The sequence below is a fragment of the Hemiscyllium ocellatum genome, chromosome 21, assembly GCF_020745735.1.
Source record: "Hemiscyllium ocellatum isolate sHemOce1 chromosome 21, sHemOce1.pat.X.cur, whole genome shotgun sequence".
Classification (NCBI taxonomy): Eukaryota; Metazoa; Chordata; class Chondrichthyes; order Orectolobiformes; family Hemiscylliidae; genus Hemiscyllium; species Hemiscyllium ocellatum.
In genome coordinates, this window is record NC_083421.1 from 32,952,533 (window position 1) to 32,975,772 (window position 23,240).

At 40.6% G+C, this 23,240-nt stretch overlaps 1 protein-coding gene across 5 annotated transcripts in view; it reads left to right on the plus strand.

The window, feature by feature from the left end:
* The window catches only part of LOC132825811 (astrotactin-2-like), a 1,607,744-nt gene that overhangs the window by 568,026 nt on the left and 1,016,478 nt on the right, over nucleotides 1-23,240 (plus strand). For 2 of the 5 annotated variants that reach the window (XM_060841306.1, XM_060841303.1), the window contains exon 6: nucleotides 13,658-13,743. In XM_060841306.1, the coding sequence (XP_060697289.1) occupies nucleotides 13,658-13,743 (86 nt within the window). Of the gene's footprint in view, nucleotides 1-5,949; nucleotides 5,974-13,657; nucleotides 13,744-23,240 lie in introns of all 5 variants that reach the window. The other 3 variants (XM_060841301.1, XM_060841305.1, XM_060841304.1) reach the window with 3 other exon arrangements.

Below are 23,240 nucleotides of genomic sequence, written 5' to 3' on the forward strand. Positions count from 1 at the left end.
ACCTTGATGATGCTCAGAGCCAGCAGGGTAAATGTGTTCAAAACTAGATAACAGAACATAAATACTCAATTAAAATATGACTTCTTCATTCAGATTACGGCAGTCTGACTGCCCGTGAGGAGGGAAGATATGAAAACAATCAATGATTTAGAAAGGAAAATGGATGGGCACCTGAATGAAGCAAAGCTGCAGGGCTATGGGAGCAAACAGGAAAATGGGACAAAGGGAATTGCTCAGCATGATTCAAATAGACTCAGTGGGATGTATGGCCCCCTTCTGGGTCATAAATGACTCTTTAACTCTGTGAGTCTAAACATGTGGAATGGTCTATTCTGTGACAGCAAAAACAGAACCATGTTTAGTTTTTTTTCTGAAAGCAGTGGAATCAGGACAGTAAGCATTAAATATTAACAGTTTAATTTTTAGGGGGAATCTAAGTGAGGATTAAGTAGGCTGTTTTTTCAAGAACATAGGACTGTAAGCACAGAGGTGCAAATTATTTAACTGATCCATGCTTAATAATCTTTCAAGGGTAAGGGGAGTCCACTAAAGTTAGACAGTTTGCTTTAAAAAGATGTGGAGGAATCTCCCAAAGCCTGTCTGAAATTTGGCTGCATATTATTTTGCTATTCTTTAGCTGCCTCCTTGGAGTTAGAAAGTTAAAAATCATACAACACCAGGTTATAGTCCAACAGGTTTAATCGGAAGCACACTAGCTTTCGGAGCGAACAGCTAACCCGAGAATGCAACTTTAAAAAAAAAGGTTTTGTGATTTGCACATGAACAAAGTGAAACTATCACTGTATTCTAACAGATGAAAGGCTTAACAGACAATTAATTTTTCAATGTATAATTTCAGTTACATCCCACTGTAAATTTTTTGCTGTAAATTCTGTGTTACGATCGAGCCCTCCACTATTACCTGATGAAGGAGCGTCGCTCTGAAAGCTAGTGTGCTTCCACTTCAACCTGTTGGACTATATCCTGGTGTTGTGTGATTTTTAACTTTGTACACCCCAGTCCAACACCGGCATCTCCAAATCCTTGGAGTTAGAATTTCTGGTGTTTGGAGTCATGTGGATGTGGTTACACTCTCTAATTGGCATGTGAGCATTAATAGAACTCGTGGTATTTTGTCACTTTTTTTTGCATATGTTCATGGGATGTAAGTGAGACGTTATAATACAACTTTATTTTCCTGATTTCCAAGATACTTCATGCTTTCATGGAAACACTACACAGTTCACCTGACTGCAGAGAGTAATGGCAAGATTTAATTGGGAATTTTAGCTACAAACTGATTAGAATTCTCATGAGCAATTTTCATGGGACAGTGCATCTAATAATGAATTCTCTGTGGCTTGAAGTGAGAAAATTTATCAATGCTGTCAGTAATAGTTAATAATTACAAGCTAAATTATAAACTATGCAATAATTCTTCAGCAAAATAACTGCAGTGTTGGTCTAAAAGATAGAATTGGATGCGCTAGAATTAGGGCTGCATGTTTTGGTACTACCCTGACAGCTAAGGTTGACTTTGAAGACACCAAAGTCTGAGCAGATAAGACATTTGGAAGATTTCAAAGGAAGGAGGGGGTGGCACAGTGGCTCAGAGGTTAGCACTGCTGCCTCACTGCACCAGGCACCTGGGTTCAATCCCAGCCCTGGGTGTCTGTCTGTGTAATGTTTTCACATTCTCTGTGCCTGTGTGGGTTTCCTCTGGATGCTTGGGTTTCCTCCCACAGTCCAAAGATGTGCAGGTCAGATGAATTGGCCATGTTAAATTACCCATAGTGTTAGATGCATTAGTCAGAGGGAGATGGGTCTTGGTGGGTTATTCTTCAGATGGTCAGTGTGGACTGGTTGGGCCAAAGGGCCAGTTTCCACACTGTAGGAATACTATTCTTAAAAAAAAGCCTCAGCACAACTCATTCTTAATAGTATCTCTCAGCACAAAACTCCTCAGCATTTTTAGTAAATGGGCAATATTATTCCAAAAAAGGCCCAAAAAGAGATGAATTATAGCATACATTGTCTTGTCTATGGCCCTCAGAAGTTTGTGCACTTCAATCAGGTCACCACTGCCCCTCAGCACCCATCGCAAGCCCCATTCCAGCTTTCTCTGCTGTAACGAAAAGAATGCCAATCTACCTAGTCTCGCTCTCATAGCTAAAGCACTCCAACCCTGGCAACATCCTGGCGAATCTCTTTTTCACCATTCCTAGTGTAATCGCATTCTTCTTACAGTATGGTGACCAGGACTGACTGCAGACAATATTATATTGTCAAAGAAAGGAAATTCTGAAATACATTTATCTTCTATCTCTGCTATCATAAGTTCAACTTGTTTGTAATGTCATAGTAATTCTTTCTGTAACAGTGTAATCACTTAAGAGCAAGTCACGAATCAGGCAGAATGCATTACATAGAAACTTGAAAACTGAAGAAAAGTCCCACAGAAATATAGTTAGGTAAAAATTCAGAAGTTTGTAAAAGAGAGATGACTATAACCCTGAGCAAAAAGAAAGATATTTGGAAGGGGATTAATGAAGGAGAAGAAGAGTTGGAGATGGAGGGATATTCAGGGAAGATACAACCTGATTATTGATTATGAGGCTCAGGGATGGGATATGCATGCAGATTGAAGGACAGCAGTGTACTTAGAGAGTTGTGAAACTCGAGAACTTCAAAGAAGTAGAAATGGGTTTAGGTAGTGTGCATTCCTTGAAGCTCGAGCCTTCAGAGTTTTCTTGAACAAAATTCCCCGATTGAGCTAAAAGAGGGCAAAGTGCAAGAACCTCAAGGCTAAATTGGGATGAGTATTTCAGGGCAATAGTGCCACATGGTGGACATTGAAAGGCATGCCAATTGAATGTGGGCTCAGTTCATTATCTTACTGTTAAAATGTTTGGAGTAGTGGAGAAAATTTAAATGATTCTGAAACTTTCAAAAATTTTAAATTTGCTTGCAAAAAATATCAGAGGTATATTGTATTAATGTACCTTTTTTCTGTAAATCCCATGTAAACACATTTGCACATCTGGAACAACATGTAAGTTAAAAAGATATCAGACGTAAGTTTGCAATGTTGTGTTTGATTGCACATGGGGTGACTAATCAGGGATTATGAACCATTATTCTCTTGTGTATCTTGTATTTGTTGGGAATCAATACATCATAACTGAAAAACATTATTATAAGATATCCAAAAGCTGGCACATGAACCTATTTTTTGTAGTTTATTTTAAAAGGACATCATTGTTGAGTTTAAAAGTCAGCCTTATGTTTATAACATCGATTTCACCAACCTTATCAATGCAACAGTGTTTGGTGGCAGAAGTCAGTATATACAACTGAAGTACTGTGATAATTTACACACCATGTCCATACACAGCAAGACTTGACCAACATTCAAGCTTGGGCTGCTCATGGGCAAGTAACATTCAGACCACGCACAGACCAGGCAATGATCATCTCCAACAAGAGAGAGTATCCCCTTTTGTATTATTGTTTGCTAAATCCCCCACTACCAGCATCCTGGATTTTACCATTGACCAAAAACTGATTTGGACCAGCTATACATATACTGTGCTGGGAAATCTGCAATGAGGAACTCACCTCCTGTCTCCCCCGAGCCTGTTCATCACAAGAAGGCACAAGTCAGGAGTGTGTTGGAACACTCTCCATTTATCTCGATGAGTGCAGCTCCAATAATACTGAAGAGGCTTGGCACCAGTATAGTTGCTCTATTGTAATTTATAGCTATCGAGAGTCCATGCAAAACAGAAAAATATTGAAAGAATAGCTCATAGCAAACTTTACAATCATCACTTATATAAAAAAAACAAAAATCTGATTCATAGAGAGTGCACTTAGGCTAAAATTTACCCAGAATGTTATCCAAATCTCCCACTACTCCATTGATGTTTCTGGAAACAGCACAGCAGGAAAAGCACATGAAAATCCCCAGTGGAAATTCAACCACTTTGTATCTAACAGGCTCCATTCCACTCCTGGCCACTGTCTGAGGTTAAACCAGACACATTGCCAGCTTGGCATCATACTTGACCCCAAGCTAATCTTCCAACCCCATATCCTTTCAATCACCAAATCTATTTGCTTCCACAAATGCAAAAGCAAAGTACTGCAATTGCTGAGAATTTGAAAACAAAAACAGAAAATGCTGAAAGTATTTGATGGATTTGCAAATGTCACTGGAAAGGGAAACAATGACAATACCCCAGGTTGATGACACTTTATCAGATCTATTCTTCAGATGGTGAAGCAGTCCATGCCCATGTGCAGCAGGATCTAGACAGGCTTGGACTAATAAGTTAACAATCACGCCACACAAATCCCAAGGTGTGGCAGCGTGGTGTGTATCATCTACAAGATGGATAATCGCACCTTGCCAAGGATCCATCAGTGCTACCTTCTAAACCCTCGACCTCAGCAACCTAGAAGGATAGGGGCAGCAGACGCTTTCGAGTACCACCATCTGCAAGTTTCTTTCCAATTCTCACAGCCTCCTGTCCTGAAAACATAACCACAGCTGCTTCAATATTATCAATATCACAGTTGGCCAAACTCACAGAACTCTCACCCTCACAGGACTGTAGGTCCATCAACACCACATGAAAGGCAACAGCTCACGAAACCAGTTCAACACTTCCTTCTTAAGGACAAAGTTAAACATCACACAATACCAAGTATTCATCCAACAAGTTTATTTGGAAGCACTAGCTTTCGGAGTGCTGCTCCTTCATCAGGTGGTTGTCTTAAGGATACTTAAGGATCAGCAGTAAATACTGGCTGTGCCAGTGACACACACATTCCAAGAACTAAAGAAAACATCATTTTGGTTACTCATGGATTTTGTTTTTGTAAGTCATAGAATCAGAGGGTTAAAAAGAGGCCCTTCAGCCCATCAAATCTCTATTAACAAAGGCTATGCGAAATCTGCATTGATCCCACTTTCCAGCACTTGGCCCAAACATTATGATATTTCAAGTGTTCATCCAAGTACTTTTTAAAAGTTTCAAGGTTTCCCACCTCAACTACCCTCCCAATATCAAAAATTGTTTCATAATATTTCTACAACATGTCTTGTGACATTTTACCATAGTAAGAGTGCTGTATAAATTCAAGCTTCCGTTGGTTTAGTGCTCAGATTACTCTTTCTAAATCTTCACATCCATGACTGCAGCAATGTCATTATGTGTATTTGAGTTTGACCTTGCAGTAACATATCTGTTAATACTGCAGCTTCAGACATAAGAAGCTCAAGCTCACTGCTCTCCCAGCATAGTTCACTTGTTCTTAAATCTCCGGGTTACTTTGCAGGAGGGGATAAAAGTATCAATTTTACAATATAATGTGACGGCCACATGATGAAACATTAGTTACTGAGCCTTATGAAGCAGTTCATTGTCATATACTCAAGGCTGTTTGAGAGGCTTTAGTATTCATTTGTATTGTCAGCTTTGTGTTTGTTGAGGGGTTATGACAGCTGTTCAGGATTTGTACGCATTATTTTCAGAACCAGGATTTTTTTTGTATAGATTCTCAGCAATAATTTCTAAATTATCGACAGAACATGGAAGTCTAGGGTTAGCATGAGAAGTCTTGAAACATGGATGGAAAGCAGAGTTGAGAAATTCAACTACATAAAAAATGAAAGAAGGTGCAACAAACTGGTATGTGGATCTTCAGAGCCACTTGGAAACTGAGGGCTTTTAAAAGTAAATTAATATTCCCAGTGACCAGCTGGATGGAACCACACCAGAAGCTTGTAAGTTTTAAGACTTGCTGTAAGAAACAAATAAAATTAACATTGACTGACCTTATGTATTTGCCAACTAATACTTTAATCAACAGAAAATATACCCTTAATTAATGCAACTGATCAAACATTGAGGTGCAATGGTCATGTCACTGACTCTCAGCTAGGAGGCCTGTGTGCAAATCGTACCAGTTTCGGAAGTGTGTGAATATGGGGAGGTGATAGCCTTGTGGTATTATCACTACACTATTAATCCAGAGACCCTGATGCTATTCAAGTGAACCAGGTTTGAATCCTACCATGGCAATCGTAGAATTTGAATTCAATGAATATCTCGAATTAGGAGTTTAATGATAACTGTGAAGCCATTGTTGATTGTCAAGAAAACCCATCTGGTTCACTAATGTCCTCTGGAGAAGGAAACTGCCATCCTTATCTGTCTGACCTACATGTGACTCCAGACCCACAGCAATGTGATTGATAATCAAGGGATAGGTAATAAATGCTGGCATAGCCAGAGACACACATATCTGGTGAGTGAATAATAAACAAAAAAGCTTGATTAGGAAATATCTACAACTGATTATCTTATGCCACATCTTTACATGCTGCACTCTCCACTGAGTAACAGCCTTTACAGGAATCACAGGAATGGTTACTTTGACTGAAATGCAAGAATTACAAGCAGGGATGTGACATTTGCTCCTCCTCCCCGGTCCACTATTTAGTAAAATCATGGCTGATCTTTCTGTGGACTAACTCCACCTTCCCATCTGCTCCCCAATCCCTTGACCTCTTTGTCACTTAAAAATCTATCAAAAAACATCCGCAAATATGTTCAATGACTCAGTCTCTGTTATTTTCTGGGATTTGAATTCCATAGACGAAGCAGAGAAGAACAATTCTCAATGGTATCTTAACTAAAGTCAAACCCTTATCCTAGATGTTGCCATACTGGAAAATAATGAGTTGAATTTTAACAGAATTTGGCTAAATGTCACTTTGATCGAGGTTCACTGAGGGTTCTCTTTGTGAGGCCTAGCAGGATTTCACATGCAACTTTTTGAAACTCGCCTCATCACCCATGACCCTGCCATGCCCCATTCATTATACATTCCCTTTCACCAGAGTCAGAAGCATTCTCCACTGCCAGAGCTTACTGGAATTCCTGGCACCATATTTAAATGCTGCATGCCAGTGTTGCCCCTCACCATGCATGTAGTGGGGAATCAAAACCTGTTCAGGTTATATAGGTGGCACAGCTGACATGGCTTCATACCTCCTTCAGAAATGTGTCGCTATTTCAGAACCCAAAATTTACACAGCTTCTCCATCTGTAGCCTCAACACCTCCCCCCCCCCCCCCCCTCCCCCACCCACGCCCACCCACCCTCGAAGCTTGTCTGAGCTTTCCCCCAATTCCCAGTGAAGGTCAACATCATCTCATTGCTCAAGCAGCAACACTTTTATAGACAGTGATTGATCACTGCATCCTCACATTTACAGGAATGAGTGTCAGTTAAGCTTGTTGTGCTTTATCATAGAATCATAGAATCCTCACTGTCTGAAAGGAAGCCATTTGGCCCACCTAGTCCATACCAACCCTGCAAAGAGCATCCTACCCTGACCCACCCTCCTCATTTATTCATATAACCCTGCATTTTCCAAGGTTAATCCATCTAGCCTGCACAGCCCTGGACACTATGGGGTTACAGTCCAGGAGCGGTGCTGCCACCACCATCAGTTTTCCTGATGTATATGTTACACTTTTTCTGAAAATAGAAAATTATGCAACACCACCTGTGGACAATGGGACTGTCTGAAAAGTGTCCAAACAATTGCAAACATTGCTGGTTGCCATCCTTCTGGCGTCAAATTTGGATGGTTTCTTGTAAGTGGTCTAAAAATATAATCAAACAGAAGTACAATGAGTCATAGCCTTCATTGATGAACCTGTTTAGCTATTCAATAAGATTGAGGTTAAACCTCAATTTCACGGTCACTTTCCACTGTATTCTCTTAGGGTCCAAAATATCCATCAATTTCATTTACGTCAACTTTCTGAGATAGAAAATTAAACAATATAGAGTCTTTTGAGTGAGAATCTAACTCCTCATCTGAGTTGTGAGTGGCTGACTCTATCCTGAGCTGTGACTGATTATTAGACTTCCTAAACATGAGAAATAGATTCTCATCATCTCTTCTGTCAAAGCCTCCAGGAAGTTCAATTGCCTGTTTCACATTTGGAGCAGAGTGCCCTGTCTAAGATTACAATATTCTTGTCCAAGCGTTGGACTGTATGTAGATATAATATTGCATGTAGGTTGGGTCAATCAATGCAGCTCTGATGTAACATTGTGTTATGTAATTGAAGTCATGTTTTATTAAAACTCGCTCATGGGATGAGGGCATTGCTGGCTGGGCCAATACTTATTGTCCATCCCTAATTGACCAGAAGGCACTTAAGAGTGAAGCACATTGCTGTGGGTCTGGAGTCACATGTCAGCCAGACCAGGTGAGGATGGCACTTTCCTTCCCTAAAGGACAGTAGTGAACCAGGTAAGTTTTTCCTGACAATAGATAATTAATTCATGGTCAACATTAGACTCTTAATTCTACCATCTGCTGTAGCAGGATTTTACCTGGGTCTCTGGATTAACAAGTAATACCATTAGGCTATCACCTCCCCCTTATCATCCAGGATAATTCTTTTATGAATTGTGGGGAAAAAAGTGTAAGCCTTCAGGGTACATAAGAACTTTAAAAATCTATTTGTTACTGTTGTTTAACGTTTCTTGTCCATAGAGAATTAAACAGAGTGGGAAGATTTCTCTAAAGTTTCGCTGACTGTGATTGGCATGCTAGGGAGCAGTGATCTATGCAGGTGTGCAATAAGTACCCTCAGGGCTTCCTTCTGCCCTTACAGAGAGTGAGAGGATGCCATCTCTGAATCTAAAACATAAATGAGATGGACAGGAAACCCTCAGCAACTGAAACACAGCATCTGTCGGAGACAAGCAAAGTGAACATTTCAGTGTTGTCCTGGTTGAAAGGTCTGATTGTCTGAGTATTTCCAGCATTTCTTTTGTTTCTTGCTTCACATTTCTAACAGGGAAAGTATTTTGTTTGCACCACTATTCCTCCAACTGGCCCCTTTGTTAAGGGGGCTGGTAGCCCATAGCTCCCTGTGGTTTCACAGCACTTTGTTGTTTTGTATAGGAATGAGCATATATCAGGAGATGAAAGAAATGTTGACACCAGCTAAGTATCTAACACATTGCATACAATAACAAGCGTTAAGATGTTCTGTCCAATCAATACTGATGAACATACCAGAACAGATTCTATCTTCTCTATTAAATCTTCTGGAGCAGCACTCTGTTAGACTATTTGTATTCAGCTGTCTTGAGGGAGCAGTTCAAGCTGGTGAATTGCCCTGGAACGATTTCATTCGTTCTCTGTCTCTGTATGCATTATACAGTGGCTACTGTCATGACCCTCATTGAACCCATGAGATGGTTACTTTAAACACTGCAGGGAGAGTTTTACGTTAAATCTCTGGGGAAGTGGGTTACGGAGTGGCAGCACAATATTGCTTTGTTGTAGCAGTACCTGTCTGAACAAACCTGAGATCATAAAACAAGTCAGGGAGCTGAGAGTGCTTTTGTTTCCAGAGTTTCACCTATGGCAAGAAAGGCTGTATAATCCTAATACCTAGCAATTAATCATTCTTGTATTGATGCATCCAGAGGGCATGTTTGGACTGCGAGAAATGCTTATTTTAAGCCAATAAAAACAGACTGCTTCTCCATCTCCGTTTGGAGCTTGAGGCGAAGATAAGTCAAACTTGACATTTTTAAATTCACGATTGCACAGCCATCACTTATTAACTCCCTTGCTAAGTGCCCCGCATAATAAAATGGCTATCAATGGAAGCTGCATGAATAAAAACAACAAATAATTAACATAAATTGTTAATATTAAACGTAAATACTGAAATCTGATTGTCAAACATGCGACTTTTTTTAACAAATAAAAAACTCGGTAAATATGTTTGGGCTCTCAAATAAGTTGTGTATATCAAATCAATTCATGATTTTCCACTTGTCCCACAGGCAACAAAAAAAGGTGAAATGACAGGATTACACAAGCTCTTGTCAATCTAAATTTGGAATTAATTCTTATTGTGTCGCACACATGAACTTAAATTCTGAAGTGACAGCACTACAATTACATTTTTACAAAAGCTTACTTACTTTACGCCAAAAACGTTCTTCAGTGCTCTTTGTGGCTGATTGAACGATTTTGTCAAAGTCGAGTTAAGCTCATGTGCTGTTTTATTGAGCCTCCCCCCTTTGGAATGTCATTTCTTAATATGTGTTTGAAATTGGAATAATGCCACTGAAAGTATGAAAATAACGTCTCATCCCTCTTGTGCCCCTTGCTGCATTGCTACTCCAACTTCTTTCTGAGGTGACATCAATATTCTTAAAAATCACACAACACCAGATTATAGTCCAACAGGTTTATTTGAAAATACATGCTACCTGACGAAGGAGCAGTGCTCCGAAAGCTAGTGCTTCCAAATAAACCTGTAGGACAATAACCTGGTGTGTGATTTTTAACTGTGTCCACCCCAGTCCAACACCGGCACCCCCGCATCATCAATGTTCTTGTTCCCTTTCCACAATGTTGAGGGATTTCTGCCAAAGTATTTCTTCAGTAATGGATCCTCACTTTCAGTTGCTCAGCAACTTTCCTTCCCTTCCATCAGGTAGTCTTAGAGTATTTGCCACCTCATGTGTCAAATAAAGCTCATGTGTCTGAAACTATGGAGGGGGGAGAGGGTTGTGCTTTTATACCCATGTGGGTACCAATGATTCAATGACCTGGAACATGTTGGAAAAATGCTCACTTTTTAATGTGATTGTGAAAGATTTTTGATGTAGGCATTTCAGTCTGTCTTAAAGAGAAGTGGGAAATAATATTCATATCTTGTGAGAGCATGAATCTGTGGAATTATTTGTAGTAGTTTTCAAGTGCATATACTGAGATCTTTTCTGGTCTTAAAGGTGGGCCATCTACAGCTCTCCAGTTAGCTTATGTTTTTGACTCAGTTCTTGTGTTCTGAGGCAATGCCGAGAGGTTGAAGGTCTGGGTGGCACAGTTGCTCAGAGGTTAGCGCTGCTGCCACACTGCACCAGGCACCTGGGTTCAATCCCAGCCTTGGGTAACTATGTGGAGTTTGCGCATTCTCGCTTTGTCTGTGTGGGTTTCCTGTGGATGCTCCAGTTTCCTCCTGAATCCCATAGGTTAGGTGAATTGGCCATGCTGTGGGATCCAGGGTTGTGTAGGTTAGGTGCATTAGTCAGGGGAAATGCTGAGTAATAGGGTAGAGGAATGGGTCTGGGTGGGTTACTCTTCAGAGGGTCGGTGTGGAATTTTTGGGCCAAGTAGCCTGTTCCCACACTGTATGGATTCTAAATTCTAAATTAGTCAACATCTATTCATCAAAATCTTGGAACGCTAGGAAGAAAATTCTCCCATATGATTGTGCATGTCTTCTTGCAGCAAGTCAAGAATGTCAGAAATGTAGGAGCAGTCTGTCTACTCCACCCTTCTCAATGTAGCAGGTGTGTGACCTGAGGGAGGCAGAGTACAATCATTTGTCAGTCAACATAAATTTATTTTAATGCAATTCCTTTCATCTTCTTGAAGCATACACTCTTACTGAACTTCAGCTTTCTTCTGAAGTTTTCCGTGGCAGAACTTGTTTGCTGGTCACTTCCAGTCTGTAAATGTTCAATCATAGAATCTGTACAGTGTGGAAACAGGCCCTTTGGCTCAACAGGTCCACACCAACCCTTTGAAGAGTACCCCAACCAAACCCATTCCCCATTACTCTACATTTATCACTGATGACATTCCTGAACACTATGGGCAACTTAGCGTGACCGGTTCACCTAACCTGCACACCTTTGGAATGCGGGAGGTAACTGGAGCACCTGGAGGAAACCCATGCAGACAAGGGGAGAATGTGCAAACTCCACACAGACAGTCGCCCAAGACTGGGATCGAAACCGGGTCCCTGGCGCTGTGAGACAGCAGTGCTAACCACTGAGCCAACACTGTGGGAATGTTCCTTTAAATCAAGGATAAGGTATGGTTACATCATAAGCTGGATTCAAAAGTGAATGATCTCCTTTTTGAGAAATATGTACCAAGACACAATAAAATAACAATTATTTACCTGTACTCTACGTCTGTGTAACTGTGTTTGTACTCACTCTTGACTAAGAACAAAAACAGGACCCATGGTTTAGCTAGCAAAGAATAAAAAGTAAACTGCTGCTCTCATTGTTTTCTGCTTCAGCTGATAGAAAACTCCAATCCTCCTGCAGTGCGTTCAACAAGATACTTAGGAACTCGGCTTCTATTGTAGGCAAGTTTGACAAGATAATGAGACAGGAGGAGCACTTTGCATCTGAGTGAGAGAAACTCTTTGTGACTCCACAGCACTGCTCAGTTGGAGCTTTGCACAATTACAGTACAGCAAATCAGACTGGGATCCGGGCCTGACAAACCCGCACAAACTATGGAGACGTCAATGTCCTCTTGATGTCTTGTGTTGACAATACTTGCTGTAGATTGCAGACAACTGAAGACAAGCACTTTGATGCACAAACTTGGCTCATAAAATAATTCTGAGATTCAGAGAGTGCATGTAAAAACACTTACAAATTATCCCTCACCTTCTGTCAATGACTTTTTTAAATCTCTGAGTTTGTTTCAAGTGATAAAAATATGACTCTTGTAGTCTGGAGTTATAGCTCTTCGAAAAAAACAATCAGGAGCTACATTTTCAAGTCCCTTCCAAGTTGTGTTTGAGACTAAATTTCAGACAGAAATCCACAATTTTCTGTCTCCTGTTTCTCTTATGGATATCAATTTTTCTCCTTTTTGGAGGGTCAATTAGGAGAAACATGTTTTCATTATTACCAACTATCATTCTCAATACCCAGGAGAAATCACTTCATAGAGTCACTGGGAATGGAGATTTGAGCATTGCAGGTTCTGGGAATTCCTGCTCCTGACATCTGTGTGCCTTCCAAATCAAGGCTGCTGCAGTTAAGTGTGGTTGGTCATTTTCTATCCATCAGTGAGCATGAAGCTCTAGAACAAAAGATTCCCTCATTTGACACAATTTTAATATAATCATGATGTGGAGGTAATGGTGTTGGACTGGGTTGGACAAAGTTAGAAGTTACATGATACCAGGTTATCGTCCACAAGCTTCGCCTGCGCTCTCCAAAAGTTTGTGATTTCAAATAAACCTGTTGCATTTTTTGAAATTGGATTTGAGGCACGTGTTTTGTTAAAATTGGAGAGATTGTCTCTGTATAACTGTATGCTACCAGTCCTGAGAATGTTTGATACTGATGTTGGGTGGTGTTCAATGGAAAGTGATGTTCCTCACCTTAATGAGTGCAAAAGAAGTATTTTTAAGATTTAATAGTGTGGGCCATTACTTGTTGTTGAACTTTATTTTGATAAGTCCTCTCACTGTTCAAAATAAATTTCTAGACTGAAGCTTGCAATGGTAGTAAGCTGATAGAACTGCCGAGCAATCCAGCTGCATCAGCCATTCCTGTTCTCTTGCAATCTCTGCAATTTTAAAATCCTAAGTTACAGCAACCTAAATGCCACTTTGTAATTTGCCTCAACTTTCTCATCTGCTTCAAACTTGGACATGATCTATGCTTATGGGTCTTGGCTTTTTGCATGCTTCAAGGACTTAACAAAAGGAAGTGGTTTGTTCATTGCAAGTCAACTAACTGCGCTTTTATTTATTTATAGGAGTCAGTGGAATTCTAAGAGCAGAAGAAGATTCTGGTACTGAAGCAGATGATGAAACGCACCTCACCTTTTACTCGGAACACCGAGGCAGGCGAAGAAGCAAAGGTAATGAGATATTCAACGTGGAACAGCAACCTCACAGAGTTGCAATCAGAAGTGAGAGTGGTGGTTAAATTTCTGAGTTCAAATTAATTTAGCAGTTACAAGAGTGCAGCAATTTTTCATTTCAGCCACACGCCCAATGTAAAAGAACAATTATTTGTCCAAGTTTCAGTTTCTGTCAGAGTGAGGAGCAAATATATGCTGACTCTAAAACATCTTTACGGTGTAGCAATTCAACATGAGCTAATTTCAGACATACCCTGTCAACTTCTATCACATGCTTGGCACATGATTTGAGGAAAGCTACAAACAAATATGTGTGTAGGTTTTTCAACATTTTATGGCAAATACAGAGAATTTTAAGATTAATATTTGTTCAGAAACCAGTGCTGTACTAGCTTGCTCGAAGCTGGTTTGAACAAATTTTAAATTGTTTGCAATTCAGCATTGTTGCGTTAATATTAGCTGAGGAGGTTAATTCTACAGTGATTTTCACAATGCCTTTTGAAAAACACCAACAGGTCTCAAAGGAAAAAGTGAAAGAAAAGCATAACAGGGAAAGGAAGTTCAGAAGGATGGATATGGAAGTCAAACAGATTGATCGTATTTGTATCAGCTAAATTTCTTTAACTCCTCATTGGCACAAAACTACAAATTGACATGTCCATGGCTCATTTGAAGAGTGAAATTTTCCAAGCCTGTTAGACACCAAAACTCTTGTCTTGCAATCTATACTTTTTGCCCTTACTGTGTTTATGTGAATGTACATTTTCCTTCCCTTTATCCTTGTTATAATTTTGCCTTAGTGCTAGTTGTGTGTTTCCTACATTCGGAATGACAAAATTTTATTCACAACGTAAAATCTGAAAGTTGCAGACTCTTTTCAACCAGTTACAGATTCCCCAGGAGTCCTTCCCACAAATGTCCACGGCCCTAATGACTGTTAAATGACCACTTGAAAAACAAAGTATTGCTCTGCTGTTCCTTCAGTACAGAAGGAAATGACCTTGGGCTTGCTGAACCTGAAATGATTTCCTGCAACATTAATTTGGGTAATGTGCAGTCCAGTGAAACAAACAAACATAGAATTCCAGTCATTACAATGTGCTGAGTTTTTCTAGTTCAGTCAGTTCAGCAAAGGATAGGGCAGAATGGGGGGAAAAAAATGCTCCTTGGTCCTGCAGTTGCTGTTTGAATCAGAGAGAAACAAGTGTCAATGACGCTGCACAAGTCAGAGACTTAAGGGGTGGAGAGATGAAAACTCTCTTTGTCCAAGTTCCACAACAAACAAGGATCAGTGAGGATAACCAGTACTACGAACCTTGATTGATTTATTTTTTTCTTCCAGCCTTTTATTTTCCCAAAGTCATTAAATTGCCCTGACTCTTAATCCTATAATCATTTTCCATGGACTGAAGGTCAAATCTGGTATCTTTCTGTTGGATGTTGTTCAGTTATTCACTGCATCAACTCGCTGAGCCATAGTGTACTTGTAAGAGAGCCTAATGTCCTCTTTCATTGCTACTTGGAAACATAGGATAGATTTCTTGGGAATCAATGAAGTGTGGAGGTGGACAAAGCACAGCAGGTCAACTCGCAGCAGAGGAGTGGGACACCCGGCATTTCAGATTGGAACTTCCATCAGGACCCTGGTTTACTCTTTTTATGTCAGTTGAATTGTATGAGTTAATTGCCAGTGGCACATTATCCTTTGTATTTTTGCAAATGCTCTTGCGCTAAATGCTAACATGAATAGTCATGGAGTCATAGAGATGTCCAGCACGGAAACAGACCCTTCGGTCCAACTCATCTGTACCAATCAGGTATCCAAAATTAATCCAGTCCCATTTACTAGCATTTGGCCCCTATCCCTCTAAACCCTGCCTGTTCATGTACCCATCCAGATGCCTTTTCAATGTGGTAATTATACCAGCCTCCTCCACTTTCTCTGGCAGCTCATTCCATACAAAAACTACCCTCCATGTGAAAAAGTTCCCCTGATGTCCCTTTAAAATCTTCCCCCTCTCACCTTAAATCAGAGCGCTTAGTTTTGAACTCCCCTAACCCTGGAAAAAAGATATTGGCCATACACCCTGTACACACCTCTCATGATTTTATAGACTTCTACAATGTCATCCCTCAGTCTTCCATGCTCCATGGAAAATATCCCCAGTCTATTCATCCTCTCCCTTTCACTCAAGCTCTCCAATCCTTATAAACCTTTTTCTGAACCCTTTACCTTTAACAACATCTTTCCTGGGGCAGGGAGACCAACATTGCATGCGGTATTCCAAAAGTGACCTAACTGATGTCCTGGAAAGCCGCACCATGAGATCCCGACTCCTAAACTCATTGCATTGACCAAATATTAACATTCATGTCATAAATTGAATCAGCGGTGATCCATTTGGAGAATTTAGAGTTCTACATGATGTTAGTTAACTTTAAGTAGCCACTTGCCCTGGAATAATTTCAGTTAATTTAAGATTGCCTGCTGAGAAGTAAACTGTTTGTGAGATCTGAGAGGAGGAAGGTTATCAGCACTTTTAAAAAATACATCTTAGTGTGCAAGTGTTAAACAATATGCTTCCAACAAGCATTGGATAAGTGCTATCACTCCTGAAGGAGAAATGAAGTCAGAAGCCAAATAGATATCTTGTGCTTGCAACTACAAAAGAAGACACATATTCTTCATTCATCTTCACTGTGATGTCTGTAAAAGCAAATATATCTTATTTGTTCTCTTTTGTCCAGTCCTGATGAAGGGCTTATGCCCGAAACGCCAACTCTCCTCCTCGGATGCTGCTTGACTGGCTGTGCTTTTCCAGCACCACATTCTTCGACTTTGATCTCCAGCATCTGCAGTCCTCACTTTCTCCTTGTTCTCTTGCGTCCATCATGAGTTGTGCATATTACACTGAGATTGTGACCATGTCCCACAATCCCAGGCCATTGCTAGTACTCGCAAAGTCATTGAGTCATACGGCATGGAAACAGATCCTTTGGTCCAACCAGTCCACACTGACCATAATCTCAAACTAAACTAGTCCCACTTTTGCCTGTGTTCTGGCCCATATCCCTCCAAATCTTGCTTATTCTTGAACTTATCCAAATGTCTTTTAAATTTTGTAACTGTGTCTGCCTCAGCCATTTTCTCTGGCAGTTTCTTCCACATATGAACCACTCACTGTGTAAAAATGTTGCTCCTCATGTCTGTTTTAAATCTTTCTCCATTCACCTGAAAAATATGCCCCCTAGTTTTGAAAGTGTCCAAGCTAGGGAAAAAGACTTGTCATTAATCTTACCCATGCCACTCATGACTTTATAGACCTCAATAAGACCACCCTTTAACCTCCTACACTTCACAGAGATAAGTCCCAGCTTTTCAAGTCTATTTTTTTATAACTCAAACCCTCCATTCCTAACAACATTGTGTTAAATGGGTAAAGCAATAAATGCTGACCAGCCAGCGACATCCACATCCCACAAATATGAATATAAAACAAAAACGTTTTAAGAACCCTCTCCACTTTACTAATATCCTTCCTTTAACAGAGCCATCAGAATTGCACACAAAAGTCTAGAAGAGGCCTCACCAATGTTCTGTTCAACCTCAACATGATGTCCCAACTTCTTAACTCAGTGGTTTGAGCAATGAAGGCAAGTTTGCGAAATGCCTTTTTAAACACACTGTTGACTTGTGATGCCAATTTCAATGAATTATGAATCTGAACCCCTAAGTGTCTCTGTTCTACAACAGTATCCAAGACTCTACCAATAAGTGTATAAATCCTGACCATGTTTATATTATCAAAATGCCATACTTCACATTTATCCAAATTAACCTTCATTTGCCACACCTTGGCCCATTGTCATAGAATCATAGAGATGTATAGCATGGAAACAGACCCTTTGTCCATGCCGAACAGATATCCCAACTCAATCTAGTCCCACCTGCCAGCACCCAGCTCATATCCCAACAAATCCTTCCTATTCATATACCCATTGTACCAGCCTCCATCACTTCCTCTGCAGCTCATTCCATACACGTACCACACTCTGTGTGAAAAAGTTGCCCCGTAGGTCTCTTTTATATCTTTCCCCTCAGCTTAAATCTGTGCCCTCTAGTTCTGGACACCCCACCCCAGGGAAAAGACTTTGCCTATTTACCCTATCCATGTCCCTCATAATTTTGTAAACCTCTATAAGGTCACCCCTCAGCGTCCGACCCTCCAGGGAAAACAGCCCCAGCCTGTTCCGTCTCTCCCTATAGCTCAAATCCTTCAATCCTGGCAACATCCTTGTAAATCTTTTCTGAACCCTTTCAAGTTTCACAACATCTTTCCAATAGGAAGGAGACCAGAATTGCACGCAATATTCCAACAGTGGCCTAACCAATGTCCTGTACAGCAGCAACATGACCTCCCAACTCCTGTACTCAATACTCTGATCAATAAAGGAAAGCATACCAAATGCCTTCTTCACTATCCTATCTACTTGTGACTCCACTTTCAAGGAGCTATGAACCTGCACTCCAAGGTCTCTTTGTTCAGCAACACTCCCTAGGACTTTATCATTAAGTGTATAAATCCTGCTAAGATTTGCTTTCCCAAAATGCAGCATCTCTCATTTATCTGAATTAAACTCCATCTGCCACTTCTCAGCTGAATGGCCCATCTGGTCCAGATCCTGTTGTAATCTGAGGTAACCCTCTTTGCTGTTGATTACACTTCCAATTTTGGTGTCATCTGCAAACTTACTAACTGTACATTTTATGCTTGCGTCCAAATCATTTATGTAAATGACAAAAAGTGGAGGACCCAGCACCGATCCTTGTGGCGTTCCAGTGGTCATCGGCCTCCAGTCTGAAAAACAACCCTCCACCACCAACCTCTGTCTTCTACCTTTGAGCCAGTTCTGTATCCAAATGGCTAGTTCTCCCTGTATACCATGGGATCTAACCTTGCTAATCAGTCTGTATGGGGAACCTTGTCAAACACCTTACTGAATTCCATATAGATCACATCTACCACTCTGCCCTGCCCTCATCAATCCTCTTTGTTACTTCTTACCACACACAAAGCCATGTTGACTATCCCTAATCCTTGCCTTTCCAAATACATGTACATCCTGTCCCTCAGGATTCCCTCCAACAAATTGCCCACCACCGAGGTCAGGCTCACCGGTCTATAGTTCCCAGGCTTGTCTTTACCGCCCTTCGTAAACAGTATCACCACGTTAGCCAACCTCCAGTCTTCCGGCACCTCACCTGTGACTATCAATGATACAAATATCTCAGCAAGAGGCCCAGCAATCACTTCTCTAGCTTCCCACAGAAATTACCCATTTCAAGACATCCAGTACTTTTTCGTCTGTAATCTGGACATTTTGCAAGATGTCACCATCTATTTCCCTACACTCTATATAGATTTAGACTTAGATTACTTACAGTTGGAAACAGATCCTTCAGCCCAACAAGTCCACACCGCCCCGCCGAAGCGCAACCCACCCAGACCAATTCCCCTATATTTACCCCTTCACCTAACACTACGGGCAATTTAGCATGTCCAATTCACTTAACCTGGGCATTTTTGGACTGTGGGAGGAAACAGGAGCACCCGGAGGAAACCCACGCAGACACGGGGAGAATGTGCAAACTCCACACAGTCAGTCGCCTGAGGATCTTCCATATCTTTTCCACAGTAAATACTGATGCAAAATACTTGTTTAGTGTATCTACGCCATCTCCTGCAGCTCCACACAAAGGCCGCCTTGCTGATCTTTGAGGGGTCCTATTCTCTCCCTAGTTACCCTTTTGTCCTTAATGTATTTGTAAAAACTCTTTGGATCCTCCTTAATTCTATTTGCCAAAGCTATTTCATGTTCCCTTTTTGGCCTCCTGATTTCCTCTTCCTACTTCCTTTATACTCTTCTAAGGATTCGCTCGATCTGTCCTGTCTATTCCTGACATATGCTTCCTTCTTTTTCTTAACCAAACCCTCAATTTCTTTAGTCATCCAGCATTCCCTATACTTACTAGCCTTTCCTTTCACCCTAACAGGAATATACTTTCTCTGGATTCTCGTTATCTCATTTCTGAAGGTTTCCCATCTTCCAACCGTCCCTTTACCTGCGAACATCTGCCCGCAATCAGCTTTTGAAAGTTCTTGCTTAATACCATCAAAATTGGTATTTCTCCAATTTAGAACTTCAACATTTAGATCTGGTCTTCCTTCTACATCATTATTTTAAATCTAATAGAATTATGGTCGCTGACCCCAAAGTGCTCCCCAACTGACACCTCAGTCACCTGGCCTGCCTTATTCCCCAAGAATAGGTCAAGTTTTGCACCTTCTCTAGTAGGTGCATCCACATACTGAATCAGAAAATTGTCTTGTGCACACTTAACAAATTCCTCTCCATCTAAACCCTTAACACTATGGCAATCTCAGTCTATGTTTGGAAAGTTGAAATCCCCTACCAGAACCACCAATTATTCTTACAGATATTGACATCTCTTTACAAGTTTGTTTCTCAATTTCCCTCTGACTATTAGGGGTCTATAATACAATCCCAATAAGGTTATCATCCCTTTCTTATTTCTCAGTTCTACCCAAATAACTTCCCTGGATGTATTTCCGGGAATATCCTCCCTCAGCACTGCTGTAATGCTATCCCTTATCAAAAATTCCACTCCCCCTCCTCTCTTGCCTCCCTTTCTATCCTTCCTGTAGCATTTGTATCCTGGAACATTAAGCTGCCAGTCCTGCCCATCCCTGAGCCATGTTTCTGTAATTGCTATTATATCCCAGTCTCAGGTTCATAACCATGCCCTGAGTTCATCTGCCTTCCCTGTTTGGCCCCTTGCATTGAAATAAATGCAGTTTAATTTATTAGTCCTACCTTGTCCCTTCCTGCCCTGACTGTTTGACTCACTTCTGTTCTGAACTGTACCAGTCTTAGATTGATTTCTATCCTCACTATCTCCCTGGGTCCCACCCCTCCCCCCCCCCCCCCCCCCCCCCCCCCCCCACCCCCACTTACCAGTTTAAATCTTCCCAAGCAGCTCCAGCAATTTTCCCTGCCAGTATATTAGTCCCCTTCCAATTTAGATACAATCCGTCCTTCTTGTACTGGTCACTTCCATCCCAAAACAACTTCCAATGATCCAAAAATGTGAATCCTTCTCCCATCCACCAGCTCCTCAGCCATGCATTCATCTGCTCTATCCTCCTATTTCTGCCCTCACTAGCTCATAGCACTGGGATTAATCTAGATATTACTGCTCTCGAGGGTCTCCCTTTTAAATTCCTGCCTGACTCTCTGTAATCTCCCTTCAGAAGCTCAACCTTTCCACTTCCAATGTTGTTGGTCCCAGTGTAGACAATGACCTCTTGCTGGCCCCTCTCCCCCGTGAGAACATTCTGCACCCTCTCTGAGACATCCTTGATCCTGGCACCAGGGAAGCAACACACCATTGACCCAATTGATCAAGATCTCTTTGTAATCTGAGATAACCATCTTCATTATTGACTATATCACCAATTTTGATGTTGTCTGCAAACTTACTAACCATGTCTCCTATATTGATTTAAATTGTTAGATATGATTCAAATGACAAACAAAAATGGTCCCAGAGTTGATCCTTGTGGCTCATCACTCCAGTTCGAGAAACAACCCACCACCACCACTCTCTGTCTCCTCTATAAAGTTTTCTATCCAATTGGCAAGCTTACCCTGAATCTCATGTGATCTAACTTTACTAATTAGTCTACCAAGTGGAACCTTGTCAAAGTCTTTACTAAATTCCAAGTAAATTATGTCTATCATTCTGTCATCATCGATCTTTTTAACTACTTCATTAAAAACTCAATCAAGTTTGTGAGAAATGAGTTTTATCGCAAAAAACCACACTGGCTGTCCCTAATCATTCTTGCTTCTCCAAATGTATGTAAATCCTATCTTTCAGAATCATATCCAACAATTTACCCACCACCAATATCAGACTCATAGGTCTATAGTTTCTGGGCTTTTCCTTACAGCCTTTCTTAAGTACATTAGCCACCCTCCAGTTCCTCTGGTACTTCACCCATGGTTATAGATGATACAAATATCTCTGCTGGACACCCCTCAATTTCTTCCCTAACTTCCCGCAATGTCCTGTGATACATTTGATCAGGTCCTGATGATTTATCTGTCTTTATACTTTCTAAGACCTCCAGCACTTTGTCTTCTGTAATATGATTTATTTTCCAAACATCAGTATTTATTTCCTTGAGTTCTGTAGCTTCCATTTCTTTCACAACAGTAAAAACTGATACAAAACATTCATTTACTTTTTCTCCTATCTCCTGAGATTTAATGCAAAGATGGCCTTGTTGATCTTTAAAGGGTCCTACTGCCTTTTTGTTGCTCTGTTGCTCTTATTTGTTAAAACGCTTTGTATTATCTTTAACCTTTCCTACCAAGGTATCTTATATCGTCTCTTTGCTTTCCTGATTTCCTTCTTAAGAATGTCTGCACACTCTTATACTCTTCAACAGATTCAAGTTGATCATAATTGTCTATATATAATATGATTTGTTTTTAATTTTGACTAGAACCTCAGTATCTTTGTCCATTCCTTGATTTCAAATCTTATCAGCATTACCTTTCACTCTAACAGGAACATAACACTTCTCATTATCACACTATTGAAGGCCTCTCACTTGTCAGTCATCCCTTTATTGTGAATAGTCTAGTCTAGTCAACTTTTGGAAATACTTGTTTCATGACCTTAAAATTTGCCTTAGTCCAATCGAGAACTTTAACTTTTATGGAAGACTTGCTTCACTCCTTGAAAACAGTACTGAAATGAAAGAGATATTGTATCACTCTGCCTCCCACCTCTGGGAAATACCAAAGACTTCACTTGTCCACCTCCTCACTTGGTGAGTATCGATCAATGCTGTGTTCATCCCACACAAAAAAATTCAGTACCAATGATGCAAAGTGAAGTATCACCACTTTGTCATTTTGATACTTCATTGTTGCCTCTTATTTTATACTAAGTCTTTTCAAAAACATATTTCTTATAATGAGGTAAATTATTGCAAGGCTAGAATTCATTGCTTAACTTCAGTAGCTTTTAAAATAGGTCGTTAGCCATTTTCTTGAACTGTCAACCCACCTTGAACCAAAGTTCATATGGTGAAGTTACTCCCAAGGAGCTGTTCAGCTTGGAGTTCCAGAACTGTAGCCTCCTGATGATTATTTTGCTGTCTGTCCTAAGCATGATGCTGTGTGATTAATGGGGAAATTGGGATTGATGGTATTTACATGTACAGTATCTGTTTAGTAGTGGAGCTGATGCTATGGAAGTCTTTGTGCTTTGCTGGAATGTAATCTCTATCTAATACACATCGATCTTTGGAACAAAGGGATGTTTAATCCGGTAATTGGCATGTTAACCTGAGGTTCATGACTTACTGAAGTGTTTGATGTGGCTGAACATGGTTCTG